The 25,261-nt window shown below is 35.5% G+C and overlaps 1 protein-coding gene across 1 annotated transcript in view; it reads right to left on the reverse strand.

Moving 5' to 3' along the window:
• Positions 1-7,547: 7,547 nt before the first annotated feature.
• KHDRBS3 (KH RNA binding domain containing, signal transduction associated 3) overlaps positions 7,548-25,261 on the reverse strand; it is a 290,189-nt gene continuing 272,475 nt past the window's right edge. The window contains exons 8-9 of the mRNA XM_069080929.1: positions 11,128-11,186; positions 7,548-7,805 (exon numbers count right to left, since the gene is read on the reverse strand). Of these exons, the coding sequence (XP_068937030.1) occupies positions 7,714-7,805; positions 11,128-11,186 (151 nt within the window). The 3' untranslated portion in view covers positions 7,548-7,713. The remainder of the gene's footprint in view (positions 7,806-11,127; positions 11,187-25,261) is intronic.

The following is a 25,261-nucleotide window of genomic DNA, read 5'->3' on the forward strand; positions in this document are numbered from 1 at the left end:
AAAACAGGAAGAGCATAAACAGAAAAGGACAACTCTAGAAACTATAGGGCAATTTCCCAAATGGATATTGATGCAATCAGTAAAGTATTGAATAAAGTATTTATTTTTACTTATTTATTTATTTATTATACACTTTCAATAAAGTATTAGAAAGATGATTACAGCAATATATCACAAAGATCAAACAGTATGACCAGTTGGGATGTATAGCAGAAATGCAGGGCTGGTTCAATGTTAAGAAACCTATCAGCAAATCTGACAATATCAATAATAAAACGAACAAAAATCATGATTATCTCAGTAGATGCAGAAAAAGCTTTTGGTGGGAAAATTAGGACACTAATGTACTGTTGGTGGAGTTGTGAACTGAGCCAACCATTTTGGAGAGAAATTTGGAACTATACCCAAAGGGCTATAAAATTATATAAACTGTTTGATCCATCAATATCATCATCAGGTCTGTAACCCAAAGAGGTTTAAAAAAAGGGAAAAGGACCCATTTGTACAAAAAATATAGTTGCTCTTTCTGTGGTGGCAAAGAATTAGAAAATAAGGGGATGCTCATTAAGTGGGGAATGTCTGAACAAGCTGTAGTATATGATTGTAATGAAATACTATTGTGCTATAAGAAATGAGTCGGATGATTTCAGGGAAAAAAAACTGGAAAGATTTACATGGATTAAAACAAAGTGAAGTGAACAGAACCAAGAGAACATAGTATACAGTAATAGTAAATAATGCTCAACTGTGAATGACTTTCTACTCTCAGTAATAAAATGATCCAAAACAATCTCAATGGATTCATGATGAAAATTTTATCCACATTCAAAGAAGGAACTGATGGAGTCTGAATGCTGATCAAAGCATACTATACTTTCTTTCTTTCTTTTTTTGGGGGGGATCTATGTCTTGTTTCACAACATGAATAATATGAAAATGTTTTGCATGATTGCATATGTGTAACCTATATAAAACTGTTACCCTCTCAGGGTGCAGGGAAGAATAAAAAGGAAGGAAAGAATTTGGAATTCAAAATGAAAAAAAATGAAATGTTAAAAATTGTCTTTATATGTAAATGGGAAAATATTTTAAAGAAAAAGAAAATGCTTTTTAAAAAATGCTTCTGACAAAGCACAACATTCATTTCTATAAAAAACCCCACTTGAAAGCACTGGAATAAATGGAACTTTCCTTAAAATGGGAAAAGTATTTATCTAAAACCATCAACAAGCATTATCTGTGATGGGGACAAGCTGGAAGCCTTTCCAATATCTGGGTGAATTAAGCAAGGATGCATATTATCACCATTATTATGATTGTCATGTCTATTATCACCATTATTAGATGATATGATGGTATACTTGGAAGAGTCGTAGAAAATCTACTAATAAACTAGTTGAAATAATTGACAACTTCAGCAAAGTTTCAGGACAGAAAGTAAACCCATATAAATCAACATTTCTATATATTTCCAAGAAATTCCATCACCAAGAAATAGAGAAATTGAATTTAAAATAACTGTAGACAATATAAAATACTTGGGAGTCTACCTGCTAAGATAAATCTAGAGCTATATAAACACAATTGCGAAACACTTTTCAAATATATTGTCATATCTAAAGAACTGGAAAAATACGGGTATGTCAAGCCAATATAATAAACATGACAATTGTACTTAATTTACTTATTCAGTGCCATATGAATCAAATTACCAAAAATTATAGACCTAGAAAATATAACAAAATTCATTTGGAAGAACAAAAGGTCAAGAATATTAAGGGAACTAATTAAAAGAAAGTGAAGGAAGGTATCTTAGCTGTACTAGATCTTGAACTGTATTATAAAGCAGTATTCATTAAAACAATCTGGAACTGGTTAAGAGGTTGATTAGTGGAATAGACTGGGTACACAATGTTGTTGTTTGTCCTTTGTTTTCAAAGTGGACCAATGACATCACAGGGTGACATCTGAACTTGTAGGTGAATTGGATTTAAATGAGACAGTGTAGCACAAAGTTGTCAGTTTCACTCTCCCAGAGTCACTGAAGTCTGGAGGCAAGACCAGAGTCAGGATTGATGAGGGTCCAGGATGCAGTGGATGATCTTGGCATCTTCCATACCTAAGTTCTAAGTGCTCCACAGCATCTATTTCAGTCTTCTTCATGGCAAAAAAACAAAAAACAAAACATTGTTCTCATCTGTCCATTTTTCCACAGAAGTCTTCAGATTCTTGGAGTAGACATCGTCCTAACTAATCAATGGGTTTGAAGCCCATCAATTACCCTCAACCTGGTTTAGCCTGTCTGCAGAAATTGGTTGCTGGGGTGTAGTCACTTTGCATGCTACAGCTTCTTGGAGCCACAAGTGAGAGCTGAGTGCCAGGTAGACACCAAGTCACCAAAGGTGGATGAGTAGCCCTTAAAAGGGCTCAGCAAGCCCTCATACCAGATATACATCCTGGGTATACAATAAATAGTAGGTAATGACCACAGTAATGTAGTATTGAATACATACAATGATCTAGCTTTTGGAGAGGATCTCACTATTTGACAAAAACTTCTAGGAAAACTGGAAAGCAATTTAGCAGATATTAGATATACACTAATATCTCTCTCATAGCATATACCAAGATAAGGTCAAAATGGGTACATGATAAAGGGTGATACCATAAGCAAATTAGGGGAGCATGGAATAGTTTAGTTGTAAGATCCATGGATACGGAAGAATTTGTGACAAAATAAGAGGCTAGAGAGCATTACAAGAAGTAAAATGGATAATTTTGGTTATATTAACTTAAAATAACTTTTTACACAAACAAAACCAATGCGATCAAAATTGGAAGGAAAACAGAACATTGGGAGAAAAAATTTTACAGCAAGTTTCTCTGATTAAGAAGGCCTCATTTCTCAAATACATAGAGAACTCAAATTTATATAAATATGAATTACTTCACTACTGATAAATCATCAAAAGATATGAACAAGTAGCTTGCAGACAAAGAAATCAAAGCTATCAAAGTCATGTGAAAAAATTCTCGGAATCACTATAGATTAGAAAAAATGTGAATTAAAACAACTTTGAGGTAACATCTCACACCTCTTAAATTGGCTAATAGAAAAAGAAAATGGCAAATCCTGAAGGTGATGTGTGAAACTGAGACATTAATGCAAAGTTGGAGGAACTGCAAGCTGATCCAACCATTCTGTAGAGCAATTTGGAGCTATGCCAAAGAGCTATAAAATAAGTCATACCCTCTGATCCAACAATAGCACCACTAGGTTTGTAAACCCAAAAAAATTAAAGAAAAGGACTATGTAAAAAATATTTAGGGTTATTCTTTTTGTGGTGGCAAAGAATTGGAAACTGGGGAGATGACCATTAATTGGGGGAACAATGGAACAAATTTTAGTATGTAATTGAGATGGCATACTATGTGCCATTAAAAATGAACAGGATTTTTTCAGAAAAACCCAGAAAGTCTTACATGAACAGTGAAGTTAGCAGAAGCAGGAGTACATTGTGTACAGCAATAGGAATAGTGTATGAAGATCAACTGTGAATAGCTTAGCTTTTCTCAACAATACAAATATCCAAGACCATTCTGAAGGACTTATGATGAAAAATGCTGTACACCTCCAGAGAAAGAACCAATGGAGTCTCAGTGCAGATTGAAGCCTGCTATTTTTTACTTTTTTGTATTTTTTTTGTCCATGTTTTCTTTCACAATATGACTAATATGGAAAAATATGTTTTTCATGAGTGCAACATGTCATAGCAAATTTTCTGCTGTCTCAAGGAGGGGGGATGGGAGAGAGGAAGGGAGAGAATAGAGAACTCAAAATTCAAAAAAATGTTATAAATTGCTTTTATTAGTAATTAAAAAAACAAAATACTAGATGGGGGAAAACCATTTTGAAAGGGCAGGGATGAGAATAGGGACAGCTATGTGGCATGATAGAATGCAGGGCCTGGAGTCAGGATGACTCATCTTCTATAGTACAAATCTGGCCTTAGACAGTTATAATAAGACTGTCAAAGGAATCCATGACACAAAAGATTAGTTAATAACCTTGGCTACAAAGTGGTGGCTAAGTTGAGCCTTGAAAAAAGATAAAGATTCCAAAAGGAAAAAGTGAGGAGAGAGTTTACTTGAGACATGTAATACAACCTAAGGAAAGGGCAGGCAAGAAATGAAATGCCAAATTTGGAGAACAGGATGAAGGCCAGTTGGTGGAAAGAATGAATGAAGGGAAATCATGTGAAATCCATCCAGATTAGTAGGCTAAAGTCAGATTTTGAAAGGATTTAAATGCCATCTAAGATCTGGGGTCTCTGAGGTGTTTAAGAGGACTAGCACCCTGGTGTGACAGCTTGCTGAGCCCTTTTCAGGGCTCCTCATTCCCCTTTGGTGTCTACCTTCAAACAACTGTCTCCTGCAACTCCAAGAAACTATAGTTCCATGTCCACACCCTAGTAAATTGTTTTGGAAGGACGACCAAACCAGGTTGAGGGTAACCATCAGGCCTCATATCCCTTGGTAAGTTAGAGGTATGTCTATCCCAAGCATGTGAAGACTTTCCCTGGTGGAATGAGCATATAAGAACAATTTGTTCCAACGGCTATGAAGGCAGCTGAAGTAGGCCCTATGACGTGCTTTAAACTTGATGAGATATCAAAGAGGCAAGGTCACCCACCCCATCCTGAGCCATCACCAAGTCATCCTGACTTTTGTCATGCCTCATGACTTTGATGATTCAGGAAAAAAGAGTAAAGGTGAAGATAGAGCAACTCTCCCTCAATTAAATCCAATTAACATGTAATTCAAGACATCGCCCTATAATGTTACTGGTCCTCTATGAAAATAAAGGATGAGCAACAAGGTCTGCTCCAGTTCTGAAATTCCATGATCATCTACGTTCTCAATAGAATATCAGATTTGGACGTTATCTCAGTGGACTTGTATCTGAATTATAATTACCTGATAAATAGTCATCCAGTATCTTCCTGAAGATGTATAGTAAAGATGAATTCATCACCTCCTAAAACATCTCTTGCTACTTTTGGAGAGCTTTGATTGTCAGGGTGCAGCTGAAACTTTCTTTCTTGTGACTTTTACCTGTCAGAGTCAAGTAAAAACAAGTCTACTCCAGTGGATAGAGCCCTGGGTGTGGGGCCGGAAGATCTGAATTCAAATGTGGCATCAGATACTTACTACCTGGACCCTGGGCAAATAATTTAACCTCTGTCTCAGTTTCTTCAACTGTAAAATGGGATAATAATAGCATCTACCTTATACAGTGTTGTTGAGAGGATCAAATGAAAAAAATAATCGTGAAGCACTTCACATAGTGCCTGGAACATAGAAGGCAGTATATAAATGTTTATTACTTTTACTTCTTTGTTGCTCCTCCTTGAGATGACAGTCTAATGCCTCAAGACTGCTACCATTGTTTCTTCTCCAGGCTAAACGTCCTGAGTGACTTTAGCTCATATCTTCTATCTCTAGTTCTCCTCATCATCTTTGTCATTTTCCTTTGGGCACACTCCAGTTCATTTTTTTTCTCCCTAATGATGTTGTAAATACCATGATTCTATGGACTGTGTACAACATAAGAACATTTTAAGTTCCTGCTGAATGAACAGATAAGCTGTATTTAATGAAATTCTCTTAAATTGTATCTTAGTGCTCTAAAACCATAGTGCCTTTAAAATGTGATTATAATCTTTTGGAGATCAAATGCAATAACATATAAAGTGCTCTGAAAATCTTAAAGTACTTTATACATGTTATTTTGTAAACTATTTTTAGTGTTTTTAGGACTGCTGATCAAGCGTGGCAAGGTAGTTATTTGGTGTTCCTAAAAAGTATATGCAAATGGAAGAAAATTAGATCAATGTTATAGTATCTTTCCCCTCAGAGATATTTAGATATTCCATATTAAAATCTATTAAACTGTACCTTTTATCATAATCAAAATATATGAAAATCTATTGGGATAGATGAGCCTTCCATCAGTAGATTATAATAATGCTTGCTAACTTTGACTTGTTTACATTTCAGGTTCTCTTTCTGACCTTAGGAGCTAATTTACCATAATCACCAGCCTTGATAATAAGAAAACATCATGGGAAATTTTCCACTCAGCTTTAGATGAGCATGAAATTATTTTCATCTTCTATTAAGTGTCAAAAACATTGGGAACAAACAGATTACGTACCATTGTTTTCATCAGGTTTGCAATGGGTTTCTTCTATACTCCCCAAGATAGTTGGCATTTCCTGACAAAAAGAAAAGAAATTTTTACTTAAATGGAATAAAGAAACAAAAGAAACCAAAATTTAAACATTTCATGTTATAAATCTATAGCAAAACAAAAAGACAATGAATAAAGAAAAAAAGCAAACAGCTATAATTTTTAAGTACTGTCCTTAGTTACTAAAATTTATGAACAAATAATGTATTACAAATTACTAGTTATGAGGTTTTACATTTGTTTAATAGGGAATAATTTGCCCCAATTAAATGGACTCAACTAAGGCTTTTTTTAGATTACTAAAACAAATTAAACTTTTTAAAATGATAATTTAGGTGATCTTCAAGCCTTTCTAAAATTGATCATAAAAGTTTCTAAGTTCTATTCTTCCTGGTTTTATTAGTTATATTAAGATAAATTAAGTGAGATTAAAATCTGATTTGATTTATTTACCTTTGAAAATGAAGACCGTTTTAAGGGTTACACATCCTCAGCCTCTGACGAAAGCGACCTCAATTAGTCAAGTCAGAATGTCTTTAATAGCTTTGTGTTTATTACTTCCAGCACGGAGCGAGGTGTTCATTAAGGTACCAAAAGTCTCATAAAAATTCCAAAGTTGCACTAGTGAAAAAATGCTCAACAAGATGAAAACTAATCACATCTTTTTCAGAAAATTCAGTAGTTATTTTAAAACCAGTTTTAAACAAGATTTGGTTTTAATATGGCACTCAGGCAGAGCAATACCATTTGGAGTCTTTAAACAGCATTTAAACCTACTGTGAGTATATGACTGTACATTTAATTTTATACCATTTTTAAACGGTGCACAATGTTTAGTGTGACCCTTTTATGACAATCATGGTTAAAGGATGTTTTTCCCTGTTTACTACTATTTATGAAGGCTTTTTTAATAAGAAAAAAACTGTTAGCTCACACACACAGCTTTTCTTTCAAAAGTTTATTTAGTATCAAGCAAGAAGAGACTTTGCTTAACACTACAGAACATTTCAAGACTTGAGTTACAAAAGAATACCACATTATTTGCATTTGTAATTGGCTTCCCTTTTTACACATCTTTGCAAGAGAAAAAACTAGCATATGGTTGAAAGATAGAACTAAATTCTGTGGACAACCTTTAAAAGGAAAGGTGAGGCTTATGTTAAAAGAATGGATTAACATGTTTAGTAAACCTAATTTTTGTTTAACACTAGTTAATCAAAGGTTATTTTTTTCTTTTGATCTCCTATTTGTCATATACAGACTGGCAATAACAAAGTTCCTTGTTTTACATGTCTTTCTGCCCAGTTTGTTGTTTCAACAAAATAGTTTAAATTCAGTCCATCCATTCAGATTTTAAGCGCTTTGATTTATTAAAAAGGGATTGTTCATAGAAAAAAATTACTTTGAACAGTATACAGGACTGGTGGAGATTGGATATTTCACAACATCAGACAGTACAATCAGTATCTGGCATATGGCTGGTCTCTGTAGATTCCCTTTGTTGTCCTTGATGAAGGTGCCTTATGTCTTGAGTTAGTCCACTCTTCTTGTCCTAGAAAAGTTAAGATTAATCATAATTAGATTGCTGTTACTGATGCTAGTATGGTTTAATTTTTCAGAGTCTAACAGCATTGAATCAATGGACAAATGTCATTTTGAATGTGTAAAGAGTGAATTTGTCTGTTGAGGCCCAATTCAAATACTGCTGCTTCCATTCCAACTTTGTCTAATATCCCTCCTTCAGCAATTACCTCTTCTCCTGGTTAACCTTATAAAACATCTGGTTTGTACCTGTCTTGTATATTTAGTGGGCATTACCATTCCCCATCCTTGGGATGCACTTCCTTCTCAGCCATCCCTACCTTCTTTCAAGGTTTAGTTCAAGTGCCACCACCAACATGAAGATGCTCCTGTTCTCCCTTGTTGTTAGCCCCTTCTGTGTCAGGTCATGTTTTTTTTTTTTTTTTAATTTAGTTTTTGTGTGATTCACAATGAATATGTGTATGTGGACAGAGTGAGGATCTTAGGAGTCAGGAAGATCTGAGTTTGAATCTTGTCTCAGGTGCTTGCTAGCTCTGTGTGACCCCCTGGGCAAAGCACTGAACCTCTCTTAACATTAGTTTTCTCATCTGTAAAGTAGGGATAACAACATTGTTGTGGGGCTGAAATGAGTTAACATTTGTAAAGTTGTTTTAAGTCTTAAGAACTATAAAATTGTTAGTTATTATATGTGCATATATATGTGCATGTATGTATGTATACAAATATTTTTCACCCTGAGGAATGCAACTTCCTTTGAAAGTGGGAAATATTTAATTATTGTTGTCATTTTATCCAGAATACCTAATGTAGTACCTTACATAGAGGAGGTGTTTAGTAAGTGCTTATTGAATGAATCAAGGAAGGAAAGAATGCATGACAGTCATTTGTGTATAACCTGTACCATGGTACCGTGTTTCCCCGATAATAAGACACTGTCTTATTAATTTTTTTGGAAAGAAAAACACCAGAGGGCTTATTTTCAGGGGAGGGCTTATGTTGTCCTGCCTCAGCTCTCCTCCGCGGCACTGCTCTCAATGGTGCCAGCAAGCAAATCACTGGGGAAGAACAGGATGATGTGCTCACTGCTGCAGCTCTGATTGGATGCAGCTCGGAGCACGGCGTGCGTTTCACTGGGGGAGGGGGGGAAGGACGGTGCATACAGAGGGTACCGTAATGTAGCGTGTAGCGCAGGGGATCACCTTCACTATAGTAGCAATCTCAATAGGGCTTATTTTCGGGGGAGGGCTTATTTTAGAGGAATCTTACACAGTAAGGGGAGGGCTTCTTTTTGGGATAGGTCTTATTATCGGGGAAACACGGAACCAGAATGAATTCTAGAGGGGCGATAATTTTATCTTATCCAATTTTTCTGTCTCTGTTAACACCCAACATAGTGCTAAATAAATGTTTGCTTGGGTTGAGTGAAAAATTCCATGGCAATGGAAAAACAAAATGTCAATGGAAATAGAATCACATATAATAAGAGCTGAAAGGGACTTTATGGGGTCATCATGTTCATGTTCTCATCTGACAGATAAGGTGAGGTTCAGAAAGGGAGGGAGTTACATATCTATGTATGTCATATGGTTGTGGCAAATCTAGGCCTTATAACCATCTCTCCTGCCTGGCAGTCCAGGGATCTTTTCTATCACACTATGATAAGCCACAGCTGCATTAACTAAAACTAAGTACTCAAAAAAATTCCTTCTTTCCAACTAGTTCTACAACTATACCCTTCCTTATACATACTCATTTAAGAGTAGTCTAAATGTTAAGAATTAAACTGTTGTCAATTCTCCAGTCACTGGCACTATCTTTATAAATGGGTTATATTATAGAAAAAGAATGAAATTCCATTTCAATGAATGGGCAAAGAAAATAAAATGGAATGGCAGAAGACATGGGCAGGTAATGTAGGAAGAAGAGATAATGTAGCACTTTTAATGAATCTTTTATAGATGAATGTGGAAAACAAAGTTCTGTTGGAGGGAAATCTATGAGCTTTAATGAGATGCTGCATATTTTATACATTCTGTTACCAAATGTAGTAGACAAAAGTATTAAAAGCACTGTCATATTGAAGGCTTTGCCATGGAGTTGTTTGTGAACCACAGCTTTTTCAACAATTTCCTTAACGAATTCCAGATCTGCACATCAAAGAGTTAACTTCTGTGCTGCAGCATACAGCAATTTAAAAGCTATGCTGTCCACAGAGACCAATTTAAAAAGCTGTGAGGGAAAAATGCTTAGAATGACCTCTTCTTTTGATACAAACATGCAATCAGCTACGTCCCCTCAAGCTAACTTGCATCAATTTAAGTAGACAGCATTCAGCAAACCAATGTATTTTTATAAGTGTTTGTTACAACAAACAAAAATCCTAGTTGAGGTCATCATTGCTTCAGGCAGGCGATATAACAAAATGCACTTCAAAAGGAACACCAGAAAATGGTTTTCCAGTTATGTTCAGAAAAATGTCATAACATCCATTAGCTGGAATCCTGATTCACTTGTGCTGCTTACCAGAAATTCATGGGCTTTTGAGCTTCTCAACTAATTGAAGATTTCATGTCCTCTGATCTTTAGCCAAAGATTTAACATTCATCTTTCAAGAAAAGGTGCTTTTCTAATGGGCATTCTGCTGTCACTACAGATTCTTTTAATTAAAGCTATCACTGCTACACTTACAATGGTTCAGAGATGTAATCTCTACCAGTATTATGCTTTTACCATGAGTTGTGGAGCTGTTTCTACACCAGTATGGCAATACCCCTAAGTCTATTTCTAAATGTATCTGTAACCTTTATGTAATGACTACCAGTGTGACTTTCTTGAGAATCTAAAATGGAAAATAAAATTTAAAATATATATATATATATAAACACATGTGTGTATACACACGTGAAAACACACACACACACACACACACACACTCTAACCCATAACAAAAAAAAGGAAACTAAAACTATTAACTATGTCCTCATTTCACTTTTACTGTTCAGGGGCAAAGACACTTCAAAGGAACTACACTGTTAAATATCTTTTGTCCAGTGAACTCTGATAAATTTGGCAAAGTTATGGCAATAAATGAAGAAACTTCATCCCTATGTTTGGGGAATTTTATGAGCCAGGATTTCATATACAACCTAGCATATATTTTGTCACCTTTTAATATTAAAGGGCTCTGTGAAAATATCTAGGTAAGCATAAATGAACTCATAGAAGACTCTGTTTTTTTATTTAATGCAGGTTAGAGATTTCCTCTTGGATGACAGATTTCTTTGACTGTCTTTTCCTTTTCTACTCGGAGTTCATCTTGTCCAGTTACTCACCATATGAATCATAAGTCTCTTCACTAAGTCCATGCCCATAATCATAGTAATCAGCACCACTGTATTAAACAAAAACAAAACAAAACATACACACAAAAAGAACAAAGTTCAAAATAGGTAAAAATTATTTTATAGAATGTTTAAGTATAGCAAATTATTTACTCTGACTCAATAGAAAACTCAGAATAAAAGGGAGGCCTATTAAGAAAAAAAAGGAGCTCCCTAGTTAAGATGAGAGAGTATTTCTTACACTACAACACCAGGAACTGGGTATTACTAAATTCTACTTTCTTCTTTCTCCCAAATCTAATCAAATAAATCTTATTTAAGAAATTCAAAGAAAGATTTGTTTGACTATTTATGTGTATATCAGAACCAGGATTAGGGGTAGGCAAAGCAGGATGTCTACTACATAGGGCTATTAATATAGTAACCCTCACATCCTTTTAGAAATAGGTTTGTCATGGAAGTGTTTTGTAGTTATATTATTCTAGTTTGAAAATTTTCTTAGAGCAAATGCAATCTTGTACTCTGTTATGTTTTACTACTTGTCTGGGAAATACAAAGGGGAGTAGAATGGTAGCGAAATAAAATTATGGGTAGGTAACAAGAGATTAGAGTTTCTGAGAAAGGAACAGAGTGGGGGGAAACACAACACATTAGAAGAACGAGAAATGATTTTATTTAATATGAATTTTTATAAATGAATACATTTTAAAGCCTTAAAATTCTCTCCATGGCATGTGACTATTTACTTTGTGATATGGCCAACCTGTATCCCGTGAACCACAGGAGGTAGGATCTTACATATTCCTAAGGGTACACAAATATTCTAGACTTATACATGGCGATCTGACTATGGGTTTATCTATTTTTTTCCTACTTTATTTCCCTACCAACCACACTATTTCAGAATGCAAAGACTATGCTTATACTATTTAAAAATTATTTTGAAATTCAGAACTTAACGGCAAAAAGAGTATTTGCATATACAAAGCAGAATAAACTTTAATATTCTATGTAAAACTGCAACTCTCAATTTTTGTGCTGCTTGCTTTTTCATAAAAAATATAATAAATTCTACATGTTATTTTCAAAACTTCCCTACTTGTGTTTCCTTCTGACCTTCTGTGATAAAATAAAAAGCTACAATGGTCTTTTTTGCCCCCCCTCCCATCAATTTATGAATATGTATATATATTTTGAGAAAAACAAATCTATATAGTGATAATGTCCAAAATGCATATCTCTGCATCTTGTGTCTATTCCCTTTACTCTGGAAACATGACTGGTCACTACACTGATCAGAATTCTTAAGTATTCCAAGGTTGTTTTTCTTTTCTTTCTTTACCATGCTATCCGTAGTATACATTGTTCTCTTGCCCCTCCTCATTTCACTCTACATCAGTTCAGATTACCCAGGATTTTCTCAAATTGTCTTTATTTTTTATGGTGCTTTAATACTCCATTATATTCATATGCTGCAATTTGTTCAACTCTTCCCCCATTGTCTAAGAGGTCGTTGATGATATCCCCTTAGTATTATAGTTCTTTTCCTTTCCCCATTTTTGGATCAGGAATTTTGCTTAGTTTGTGACTGTTTCCTCTCCTGTATTATCTTCCCTCTCAACCACCTCCTGTGTAGCCTCACTTTTTTCCCTCTTCAGTTTGATGTTTCTAAACCAAATTCAACACTCCTTGTGTTCAATACTTATGCTCACTCTATCCACCCCTTCCTCGACTTTTGTAGATTTTAATGCACCCTACTTATGAGAACAAGCTCTTCCTCTCTTTACTCCTTCTATTCTCTCTTTTCTTTCCCCTCTTAAAAGCCTTAGGAAAAAAGAATTCCTCTTATGGCCAAAGACCTTTGTCTTTCCTATTTACGTCAATAAACATTTAAAGTTTCAGAGTTTAAGACTGCAGGACACTGGTTTCCTCTTTCCTAACTAGAACTTAAGCAAATACACAAACACATCCCTTCTAATTTCTCAAATATATTTACCTTTTAAGGTTCTTAGGGACTGTAATGTTTGTGACCATCTATGGTCTTTTCCTTTCAATTCTTTAATTCTATTAAAATGTCTGTGTACCCCTTGCTTCCCCTTCCACCAATATGATTTATATTCAGCTTTGCAAGGTAAGTAATTATTGATTTTAAATCTATTGGTACATTTAAATATCTGTGTGTATGGGGTGCTTCATCCTTCACACATTCAGGTCTTCCTGACTGCTCTTGGTCCAGTGTTTCTGGAAAATATACCAACTCAAAAAGAGAAGTTCAAGGGAACCCTTAACACTGTACATTTCTGGGGTATAAGAAGTCATACTATAGGTTGTCATTGAATTTCTTGAACAGTATTTTACTGTGAACTTCGAGGTTTTGCTGGAGTAGGTAGCCAGCCTCCCTAGATAGAAGTCTCTGCTTGATTGTCAGGGGTTGGGAACCTGCAGCATTGAGGCCATATGTAGCCTTCTATGTTGTTGAGTGTGGCCTTTTGACCGAATCCAAGTTTTACAGAACAAATCCTTTTAATAAGGGGTTTGTTCTGTGAAGTTTGGATTCAGTCAAAGAGCCCAGAAAGAGGACCTAGAGGGTCACAGGTTCCTGACCGCTGATAATTCACAGTCCTCACTATAATGCTGTATTGTGGACTCTTCATAAATTGGCTGTCATATAAGTACAAAGAATATCATGAGTTAATATTTATATATATGAAGTGTTCTACAGTTAACAAAATGCTTTCCTCACTGCTGCCCTGAGGCAAACTGTCCAAGGATTACTATCACCATTTTAGAGATGAGGTAACTGGGGCCTAGAAAGAGGGTGGGGCTAGACCTCAGGACTTAGGGCTCCAGACCCAGTGCTCTATCTACTATACCATTTTAGTGACCTCAATTTTAATTTGTAGCCATTTTTATTTCTTCAGGTTATCTCAGAAAATAGTAAAAATATCACAGGGCACAAGATTTGCACTAATAAAACGCATGGATGGATATTTTTAAGCTAATAATCTAACTTCACAACACCATCACTGGAAACCTAGCATTTATAAAGAAAAACATGGGACAATGCATTATACTATTTTGCAGAAGATGAAATTGTGAACAAAGTTTAAGTGACAGGTATGGATTGTCTATTGAAAAGACAGTCCTGGTTAGAGCAAAAGATGAAATTTATGCAAAATACTAATCAACACATAGGCAAGGTATCATGAGATTTTATGTAATCATTTGTAATATTAGTAATTTTATTTATCATTCTATAACTGGTATTTTCACTCACCTACTCTCCCAGCGTTTTTTTTAAGTCCCTTTACTTAATTTTATAGTGAAATAATATCTTGCATTTGTTACTTTTTTTCCTGTTGTCATGGAAATAAACACTTAAATGATTATTTAAACTTAATGAGATCAAGTAAGATTATTCTAACCATACATATCTACAATCTACTTATCTGTGTATACACTTTAAGTATCCTACTAGATTCTATGTTCTCAGAACAGGAACCATATTTCACTTATTTCTGTGCCTACCCTGAGCTATCCTGTGGATATCTGTTTAATGAATGACTTCTTATTGAAACTATGGGGAAGGGGAGGAAATGAATCGGAATATTAAAAAAAAAAACACTTGATTGACTTGTACAGCATTTTAAGATTGGCAAAATGTATCAGCTTATTTTATTCTCACAATAATTCCGTGAGATCATTATTGTGTCGTTATCCTTATTTTACAGTGGAGGAAATTAAGGCCTAGAGAAGTTCAGTGACTCATCTATAGTCACACAACTGAAAGAGTCAGAAACAGGATTTGAACCCAGGTCAGTTTGACTTCCTAGTCTTATCTTTCCACTAAACTAAGATACCTCTCTTATTAGATTCAATTCAGCAAACATTAAGCAATCATTCATTGCAAAGAAAGCACTATGCATACAAAGATAAAAAAATGATAGTCACTGTTATTAAGAAGATGACCTGTTCTGGGAGTTGTGCCAGACACACAGAGAAGTACATCCAAAATTTTGTGTTGTAGAGTGTAAAGAGAGATCTGGACCAAATACTCCAGGCAAATACAAGAGAAAAGTTTCAGAGGGGAAAATCAGTGAAGGTCATAGACCCATTTTACATAAGATTATCAAAGGACTTTGAAACTCTTATTAAACTCAGAAAAAAATTATTCATTCAGCATTTATTAATTGCCTATTACATACAAGGTGCTAAAAGCAATCTATTCCAAATCAAAAAGGGCTATTGAAAAGACAATCTTGTTTAGAGCAAAAGATCAAATTTATGCAAATATTAATCAAGACATAGGCAAGGCAGCACATGCCTTTATGTAATCATTTTATAATATTAGTAATTTTGATTTATCATTTGGTAACTCTGGTATTTTTACTCACCTACTTTCCCAGTGTTTATCAGTACAAAAAGAAATTTTCGTTTTGGGGATCTCTTTAACACAGGCCAGAATAAAAATGGGGACTTGCTGTCTCCATAATACTAACCTCTGAACTGGGGGATTAAAAGTATCCCAATTTGGTCTGGCAATCTGGTGACAAAATAATCTTAGATATGACAACTGAAAACTTTAAACTTTGTTACCATTTCACTCAGTATTTGATAAAATGATAACTCCTTATAGGTTGTTTTGTGATTCTAGATACTTTAGGAAGGATTATTAGAGTTGTATTTTCTCCCTCAATGTTTAGAAAAGTCTTTATACTGTTTGCTAAAACACAAAGATAGCAACAACAACAACAACAACAAAACTGGCTCACTAAAAGTGTTTGGTCATAGAATAGTTAAAATCAGAAGGCATTTTGCCAAAACAATTTAGCAAATAATACCTGAAAACCTAGTATTAGAGAAAATGAACCTGTCTTCCCAGCAAAGTATAACACTTTCATCACAAAGCCTCTTTGGATAAAGCTTTAGTGTTCTTGAGAATTTTATCTTTGTCCTTCAGATCAAATGAGGTAACCTACTCATAACATTGAAGGCAAAACTGTCTCTTTGGAAATAACTCCTGATTGTTTAACTCTGCACAGTAAATGACAGGTACTGAGAATAATAAATACATGGGAATACAACAATTGCTTTTTGGCTAAACCAAGCTTTTTTTATTAAACATTTCAAGCACCTAACTGTGAAGTAATTAACATAGATTCATGTTAAAAATTTCCATCTTTGGACTCTTAACAGAGAACATAAAAAGGGAGAACCTATCTGCTGTACCCCACAGCCCCCAAAAATTCAAGGATAAAAGTAGCATAATTTGGTCTGGTAACAGTTTGGTGATAAGACAATCTTAGTTTTGACAAGTGAAAACTTTAAACTGACATTTGCTATCATTTCACCCAGTTTCTGATTATTTATTGCAAGACTGTCATCAAGTCTGGAAGCCTAGAGCAGCTGAGCCCCATTCTTGTACCTGTCAGTTCTGTCTGAATTGGTTTTTCAGCATTTCATTTCATAGACTTTGAATGTCTATTAAACAAAGATGCATTACACTTACAAGTTAAACTGCAAGTCTAACATATGCTATATGAGGGAAAGGGAGAAGAACCCACTTATTTGCATAAAAAGTATATTAATATCCTTTCAAATGGGCATCTCGCATACCTCAATTTAAAAAAAGTGAAAAAAATAAAGGTATCCAAATTGGTTATAAATCACTGTAACGATTGTATACATGGGGAAGCTGGGCCAAAGAAAGGTAAAGTCACATGGTCCAAAGCATACAGTGAGCTAGTGACCAAGGGAAGAGCAAAGGCTCTTATAAAAACTATCCTAAAGCAGAAAAGAAAAAAAAGTGAGAACTATTAAAATTGTTAACAGCATTTAATGAAATGATATGGACACTCAGTCCAGCTTTTCCTATTACAATATTATGTCCCCCAAATGAGAACAAAGAATGCATGCAACAGATTTCTTCATTAGCAAATAGTTGCTACTCAATTAAGTGGAGGTGTTCGTTTTGGAGGAGTGATCTTTTTCTCAGGGCTGTTGTAGAAGGAGCAACTAAACCACAGGTAAGAGAGTTATTTGGGTGAGTTAACCAGGAAAAAATCATTTCAAATCTAGAATTCTGTTCTATAAATATTGGTAAATCCCATTATTGTAAAGGATTCTAAACACAAGGCCATTTTTTCCATGTTCCAATGGATGGATCATAAAATCAATTCCTTATTAATCTGGTCATAACAGTTTCTATAATGAAGAGATTCTGAAGGTGGGAGTAAGCTATGTAGCTTCTGGGTTTAATAAAATTGTGATGAATTGGTTTGAATGACTAGTACTATTTCTCTAAAGAAAATATCTAATCATAACATCACACAATACAATGTCTTAGTTGAGTATTTCTCAACATTTTTCTTTTTTCAAATAAAAATTTAAGAAATTTTTTTATAATTAGGTGTCCTTAATTTCCATTTCCACATAATTAGTGGTTTTATTTTTATTATGACTTCTATATTTACTAATTAAAATAATGTACAATGAACTTTTCAGTAAACCAATTTTTTTTAATAACGTCGATTAAAATAAACATAACCGAGTATAAATAGCCCTAGACTTGGAGGTGAAAAAAAAAGTGGTCTGAGCTATAGTTCTGAAACTAAAAAGTCGTCTGAGCTATAGTTCTGAAACTACTTAAATGTTTAAAGTTGCTTAACATCTCTGGCTTTCATCTCTAAAATGAGTATGTGATGATATTTAGGTACCTTTCCAGTTCTAATATTTTTATTAAAAATAGTTACATCACACTGAATAGAAATAATGTATGCATCAAACATATATTTAACAGGAACCTAGTTTATTTAATCTTTATTCAACAGATTATAGTAGTCCATTGGGAATATAAAAATTCAAAGTCTTTCCCCATGAAATTACCTTCCAATTACTATATATATATATATATATATATATATATATATGTTATACATACTTATTCATTTACATGTTTGTCTCTCCTATTAGAATGTGAGCTCCTTGAGGGAAGGGATTATTAAAAACAAAATATAACAATACACACAGCCCTTAGGCACAGTGTATAATACATAAAAACTGCTTTTGAAAAATGTTTGCTGATTTAATGATAATTTCAAGTACTGGATTAGATGAATGGAATTTTCAAAATCATTACTTTGCCTTTAAATCTGGCACTCTTAAGCTCTTTTTGGAGTTATTTTTTCCAGGACTTTTTGCCAAAGATGTCTCCTAGTTTATTACAATAGTGTTAACTCAGTCAGGTAGGCTACCCTGACCTAACTGGACAGACTGGAGACATTTAATTCTCTCTTTTCCTTTCCCCTGGTTTAGCTAAACTACTGTGGAATGAAACTAGAAACACAGCTCATTTACTGCCTTCGGCTATCCATCTTTCAAGTTCATTGAAGAAATTTTGAGCTTTTTGTTAAGAATCCAGGCACTTGGGGCGGCCAGGTAGCACAGCAAGTAAGAGCACCGGCTGCAGTGTTGAGAAGACCTGGAGATCGAATCCCCGGCTCAGACACTTAGCACCCACCCAGAAACACCTGGCCGTGTAACCTTGAGCAAGTTACTTAACCCCAATTGCTTAGGGGCGGCCAGGTGGCTCAGCAAGTAAGAGTACTGGCTCCAGTGTCGGGATGACCTGGATCAAATCCGGGCTCAGATACTCAGTACCACACCCAGAAATAACTGGCCGTGTAACCTTGAGCAAGTTACTTAATCCCAATTGCTTAAAAAAAAAAAAAAGAATCCAGGCACTTGGGAGGCTAGGTGTGCAGGGAATAGCGCACTGGCCCTGGAGTCAGGAGGACCTAAGTTCAAATGTGGCCTCAGGCAATTAACACAAAAAACTAGCCATGTGACCTTGGACAAGTCACTTAATCCCAATTGCCCCTCCAAAAAAAAAAGAAAAAAAAGAATCCAGGCACTTTTCCCTTGTAATCAAGTCTGAACTTACTTAAACTTACTCTAGACAAGGTTTCTGCTGCTGTTTTCTTTTTCTGTCCTGAAGAATCTATGAACAATAATGAACTTGGCTTGTAGAAAGGTAACTGACTTTAGGAACTGGAAAATTGACATAAATTTATCAAGCAGTGAAAATAGTAATTCATTTTGTAATGTTAAAATATTTTCAGTTTAAAACTTAACCGGAATACTATTACAATGATGATTTTTCTATATTACAAACTACACATACCTTATTGTTTTATTCCTGACATTGTTACTGATATTTAACTGTTCATTAGTAACTCTATCATATTATCAGTGTGTGTGTGGGGGAATTCAAATTATTAATGTGAATATATGACAACACAATAATGTAATATTTGGTGGGTAGAACAAGTTTAAATGAATATTTAAAATGATAATTTTTCTCCATTATTATAGATAATTGAAAGTTTAAAAACTTTAAATGTTTTATAAAACTGGTCATGGGAAGCAATCATCAATCAAATACTTATTAAGTACTTACCAAGTTCCAGGCAGTGTGCTACCAGAGGGGATAAAAATACAAAGACTAGGGAGACTGTTTCCCCCTCAAAATGATGGGAGAGGAAATATACTAATCCTTTTTTGCCTCCAATCAATTAGTATTAACCTGAACAATAAAAATGGCATGAAAACAATAAGAAAGTCATGAAAACACTACACTGTAGTAGAAATAAAATGGGGCAGTGATAGTCAGGAGACCTGGTTTTAGGTCCTCAAACTAACTTGCTGTTACCCTGGGGAAGTCCTTCTACCTTATTATGACTTAGGTTTCCCCAAGTTATTAGCAATCATGACATTGCCTTGGATGTATTTTAAATTTACTTATTTGGGTACATGTTGAATCACTTATGTAGAATGTAACCCTCTTGAGGATAGAGATAATGTCATTTCTATCTTTCCATCTTTAGTACAAAGCACAGTGATATACACATGAATTGTTGATTGATAAACATCAGATGAATTGAATGGAAGGATTTGAAGATATTTAAGGTCCTTTCTAACTTGGAAATTCTATCCCTAATGATCATAAATATATTGGAAATATTTTTTACCAATTTCATTTTGTAAAATTAATACTGGTATTAAAGTAATGTATAAAATAGTTTTATTATATTATGATTGAAAATTATAGAACATTTCTGTAACAGAAACATGTTTTATTATCACTTATTCATTATGGCATCAACACATGTTTAAAGTAAATAGCTGACATTCTTCCTTTCCCATTTTTGGGTAAAATGAAGTCTCATTTTTACCATGTAAATCTTCAGAGATGAAGGATTTCTGGTCTTCTCTTCCTGAGAACAAGTTCACTCAGCACAATGTCTAAGTTGACGTTATCACTTTTTGAACTAGATTATTTTAGTGCTGGCAAAAGAAATCATTTCTCTCTTTATGGATGATCTTTCTTTTCTTCATTATGGAATATATAAAGTTTACTTCTACTGATACATTATATGAATGCATTATTCCTTACTTTTCTGACTCATAGTGTGAACAGGACCTTGAGAGGTCATCTGGCTCTATCTCTTATCCTTTAGGAAGAATGTGGGGACAGATAATTGTTTATTTACTTGCAATTATCTTAGTAATGTATTCTAAAAGTTCTGACCGGAAGTTTTAATTTTCTGTGTAATTTCAATCTTTCATGCTATAATTTAAGCCCACTCTATAACTGCTACTCGGGGCAGCTAGGTGGCACAGTGAATAGAGCACCAGCCCTGGAGTCAGAAGAACCTGAGTTCAAATCTGGCCTCAGACACTTAACACAAAAACTAGCCATGTGACCTTGGGCAAGTCACTTAACCCCAATTGCTCTCCAAAGAAAAGCAAAAAAAATAAAAAAAAATTGTGCTACTTGAAACTATGCTGCTCCATATGTTAAATCAAACACAACACTGACTTGTATTGTGGGGCAGGAAAACATACAGTGGGGTTTAGCAATTGAAACGACTTCGGTTAAACTTTCATTTGTCTTATTACCTATGTATACTTGGGGGAAGTAACCTACATTTTTTATGTCTCAGGTTACCTCTCTGCAAAAAGAGGAGGTTGATCTTGATGATCCTTAAGATCTTTTTTTCTAACTTATAAATCTCATAATTCTATAATCTGTACACTGGTAGGCACTGTCTTATTTTGTGGTCAGAAATGTAAGGGACCAAGGACAGAGACTGTAATGATAATAGTAATATGAAGATCTTCCCTGCCCCTTAACAGACCTAAGGGAATTTAAAGATCTTCCCTGCCCCTTAATAGACCAAATGTAATCATGTGGAGTCAGTGGTAGGGGGAGTTTGCTGAAGAGTGAAGCAGAGTCCATAAGAAGCTGGGAGTCAGAGCAGTTATAGCTGGAGAGAGGAGAGAATAGACCCAAGGAGACAGCTAGGCTTGTGAGTGTTTGTGGGAAGGCTAAAGGATGGTGTGGCTCCCTGCTGTGCTATGGTGTATTAACTTCTTTGTTGCTATGATGGATTCAGTTTCCCAGTGTTGGGATTTGGCTCTCTGGTGTCTGAATAAATGTTTTGCTTCTATCTTATTTCTGGATAATCTGTTATATTTTGAGATTGAGAACTATGCCAGTATATTCATTGTCATTATTGGTGCTGTGAATATTGTGTTGGTGCTACATTTGGCGATGAAGAGGGAATTGCAAACTTATATATAAGACTGCTACTTATAGGCAGAAAGGTTTTAGAAGAAGAAGTGGATATCCTAGGATGAGAGGTTTTACCTTATTCTTCCCTAGCACAGGAATGGGCTAAAAGTACAGGGCTCTGTGAAAACTGGGAATTGAGGTTACAGAAGAGAGAACCTAGAGATTTAGAAAGATGTTTGCAAGGAATACTAATAAAACCAGGGAAAGAACTTGATGGAGTATGTAGAAGAGACTAGGTTTTACTAATAGGTTACCATATTATATGTAAAAGCAGAAACAAGCTGCTCAAAGAAAAAGCACAGATGAAGAGGAAGTGAGTATGGGAATCTTTCTGTGCCAACAGTGTTTGGGCTCTCCTTTGGAAGATGAAGCCGGAGCATTTCAGGTGGTAGAAGAGAAGGTTGTTGTTGTGGGTTTGGCTCAGAAAAAGAAGAAAAAAACTAATAAGAGGAATGTTCATGCTGTCCTAATACAGACTGAGCCTAGTTGCCATGACAATGGCTGCCAGGAGAGTGCATGGGTGGAAAAAATGAAACAATGTTAAATGAGGAGGCTTTCGCCCCATAGTGAGAAAAAAGTAGAAGAATCAGGGAGGCCAAACAAAATTCAGGGAGGTAATTGAGGATTTCACTCAGCAGGAGGTTACTGATATATTAAACAGTTTAACCCAAAGGATAGGAGAGTTGGTTAGTGTCTTGGTGAGAATCAGTGATGAAGGGGCCCAAGTAGTATTAGTAGACAGCAAGGATTGCTTGAAATTTACAGGTATTAGTCATAATCCTTTTGTACAGCAGGTTTTTAGTGATTATCATATGTTAGGAGGTAACAATATGACCAATCAATCTGTTGGCTTAAGCTGCTGAGGGATGCAATAAAATGTATCCCACTGATTCAATGTGGCCTACTAGAGAGACAGATCCTGGTATACATGTATGGACTATATGAGAAAGTTAAAGGAGGAGTTAATGAAGCCTAGGTAATAGTAGTGTAATCTGAATTTGAAGATCCCTTTGTATTGACAAAGGTAGAAGGTACTTAGCACTTAGTAATTGATTAAGCCACTATTGGGGAAACATCCTGTCTCCTGTTGCTGACATAACAGGAAGGGGTTGGCTGAAACAGGAAGTAGCTAATGCTGTGTATATAAGAAAAGCCCCAGAGAGGCACAGTCAGAATTTCTTGGGACTAGCATCTGGTGGCAGAAAAGCTACAGAAGAGAGAATCAAGACCTGAGCCAGAATTTCTTAAGGACTTGTCATGGTGGAGCTTCTTCTGAACAGCAGCCCAGGAGCTTGGAGCCCGGGTGACTGAGGAAGCATGACTGGGATGCTGAGACTTTGTCTGTGGCTTGGTTGAGCCTTTAATTTGTTGGAGCAGAAATTTTGAAGGATCTGACATGGACCAGACTCTGTGAACTTTAGTGTGGAGCAGGACCTACCCAGAGAGTTGGACAAGGAACTGGGAGCTGTCAGCCATTGAACCCAGGTGACAGTCTGGTGAATCCAGGTAGAATCTGGAACCATGGAAGGGGATCCAGGGAATCTGAGAACCAGCCCCATGTCAAGATGAAAAGACCTGTCCTTGGGTACTGAGTAATGATGAAATTGTAGGTTACTAGTGAACTAAGGGCTGGAGGGTTTTGGTATGACACTTAGTAATTGATTGTTGAATAAGTGACTGATTGTGTTAATCAAGTTTGCCCCATGCGTGGAAGACTTTGACTATTGTACTTTAAGAGTACATTGTGATCTTACTTAATAATTGATTGTTAAATAAGTGACTGACTGAGTTAATTTATGACTTCGGCGCCATGAGTGGAAGACTTTGACCATTGTACTTTGAGACTATATTGTGAATTTCTGTGATACTTTGCCCCATGAGTGGAAGGCTTTGACTATTGTACTTTGAGAAGTTGTAACATTGTGAATGCTGCACCTTGATTTTCTGTGGATGTTTTGCTTTGATTTGTCATGGAATAAACAGAGTGCTCACTATACTGTGCAATCAGACTCCTAAAAGCTGTTCACAGCAGCAGTCCTCTGGGGAGCTGCTCGTGCACGCCTTACAGAGTGCTCTCCTAGCCGGGCATGCACGTGCTTATCATGGTATCTTTCCCCTTACCAGTTTCTCACATAAATGCCATAGTGAAGAAGGGCCCTCCTGCTTATGGGCCCATACTTACGATTCTGCTAATGGTGAAGTGGTGCACCCTCCTTTGGAGGTGCTGGATAAGATTTAACAAGCGAGTTATTTAGGACACTGGGAAAAAGATAAACTTCCTCAAAAGAAAAAATAGCCAGCAGATTCAAAGCCAGAATAGACTGACAAGAATTGTTTACTGCTCTCTTGATAGCAGGCATAGATTTTGGAAGAATTGATGGTATTTCCAACTAATGAACTATAAACAATGTATTCAGAAAAGGGGTTTAATGTTAGATGGAATAGGGAAGTACCTCTACACATCTTCCTGAACCTCTGCACCCAAGTTTGTTACAACTTGAGGGAGACTTAGGTTAAATAAAGTACTGGGATGGGTGGAAGTACTCAATATGCTAAACTCATGGCAATACATTAAGCCATTATTAAAACAGTGTCCTATATTTACTGATTCATGGGCAGCAGCTAATGAGTTAGCTACATGGATGCCCATGTGAAAAAATAAAAATTGGGAAATTCATGGCAAAAAAGTCTAGGGCAAAGAATTACAGGAAGATATATAGGACATGTATTTTGTTACTAATTTGTCAGTTTTTCGTGTAGATGTTCACATAGCCCTCACCAAGCCAGAATGTGTGTACAATGCACGTGCTAATCAACTAGCAAAGATTACTACTCAACATACTGTCCCCACTCTTGACATCAGTTGATGATACGGTATTAGCAAAATAGGTCCATTAAATGGCCGGCCAGTTAGGGGGCCAGGCCATACACTGGTGGGCACAAGATCAAGGTATTAGTATCTCTCATTCATTGTTAAAAACAAGTCGCAGAGAAATGTCATATATGTCAACTGGAAAAGGAATGAACTCTTCCCTCAGATAGTAACTGGAGAGATAGCAAGGGGAAAAGTCCCAGCCAAAATCTGGAAGAGAGATTATATTGGTGCCTTACCCAAGATAAAGGATGCAAATTTATATGTCCTTGTGTTGACACCTATTTCAGGTGTACTGGTGGCTTGTCCTTATAAGAATGCAACCCAGAAAAACACCTGTAAAACTTTAAATACCATAAGCCTATATGCAGATTCAAAGTGACAATATCATATTTCAAAGGTAATGAAATGAAGAGGTATTGTATATCAAACAATATACAATGGATACATCATATTCCATATTATCCACAAGCATCTGGTTAATTGAAAGAATGAATGGAGAACTGTTAAGGAAGTTAAATTCTAATTATTTGTATCAACAATGAAAAGATAATTTGTTCACTGCTTTATGTAATTTGAGTAATAGACCACTGGGAGGAAGTACACCTATAGCCAGA

This window comes from Petaurus breviceps, unplaced genomic scaffold (assembly GCF_028583685.1).
Source record: "Petaurus breviceps papuanus isolate PSGF00001 unplaced genomic scaffold, PetGlider_PUasm1.0 98, whole genome shotgun sequence".
Lineage (NCBI taxonomy): Eukaryota > Metazoa > Chordata > Mammalia > Diprotodontia > Petauridae > Petaurus > Petaurus breviceps.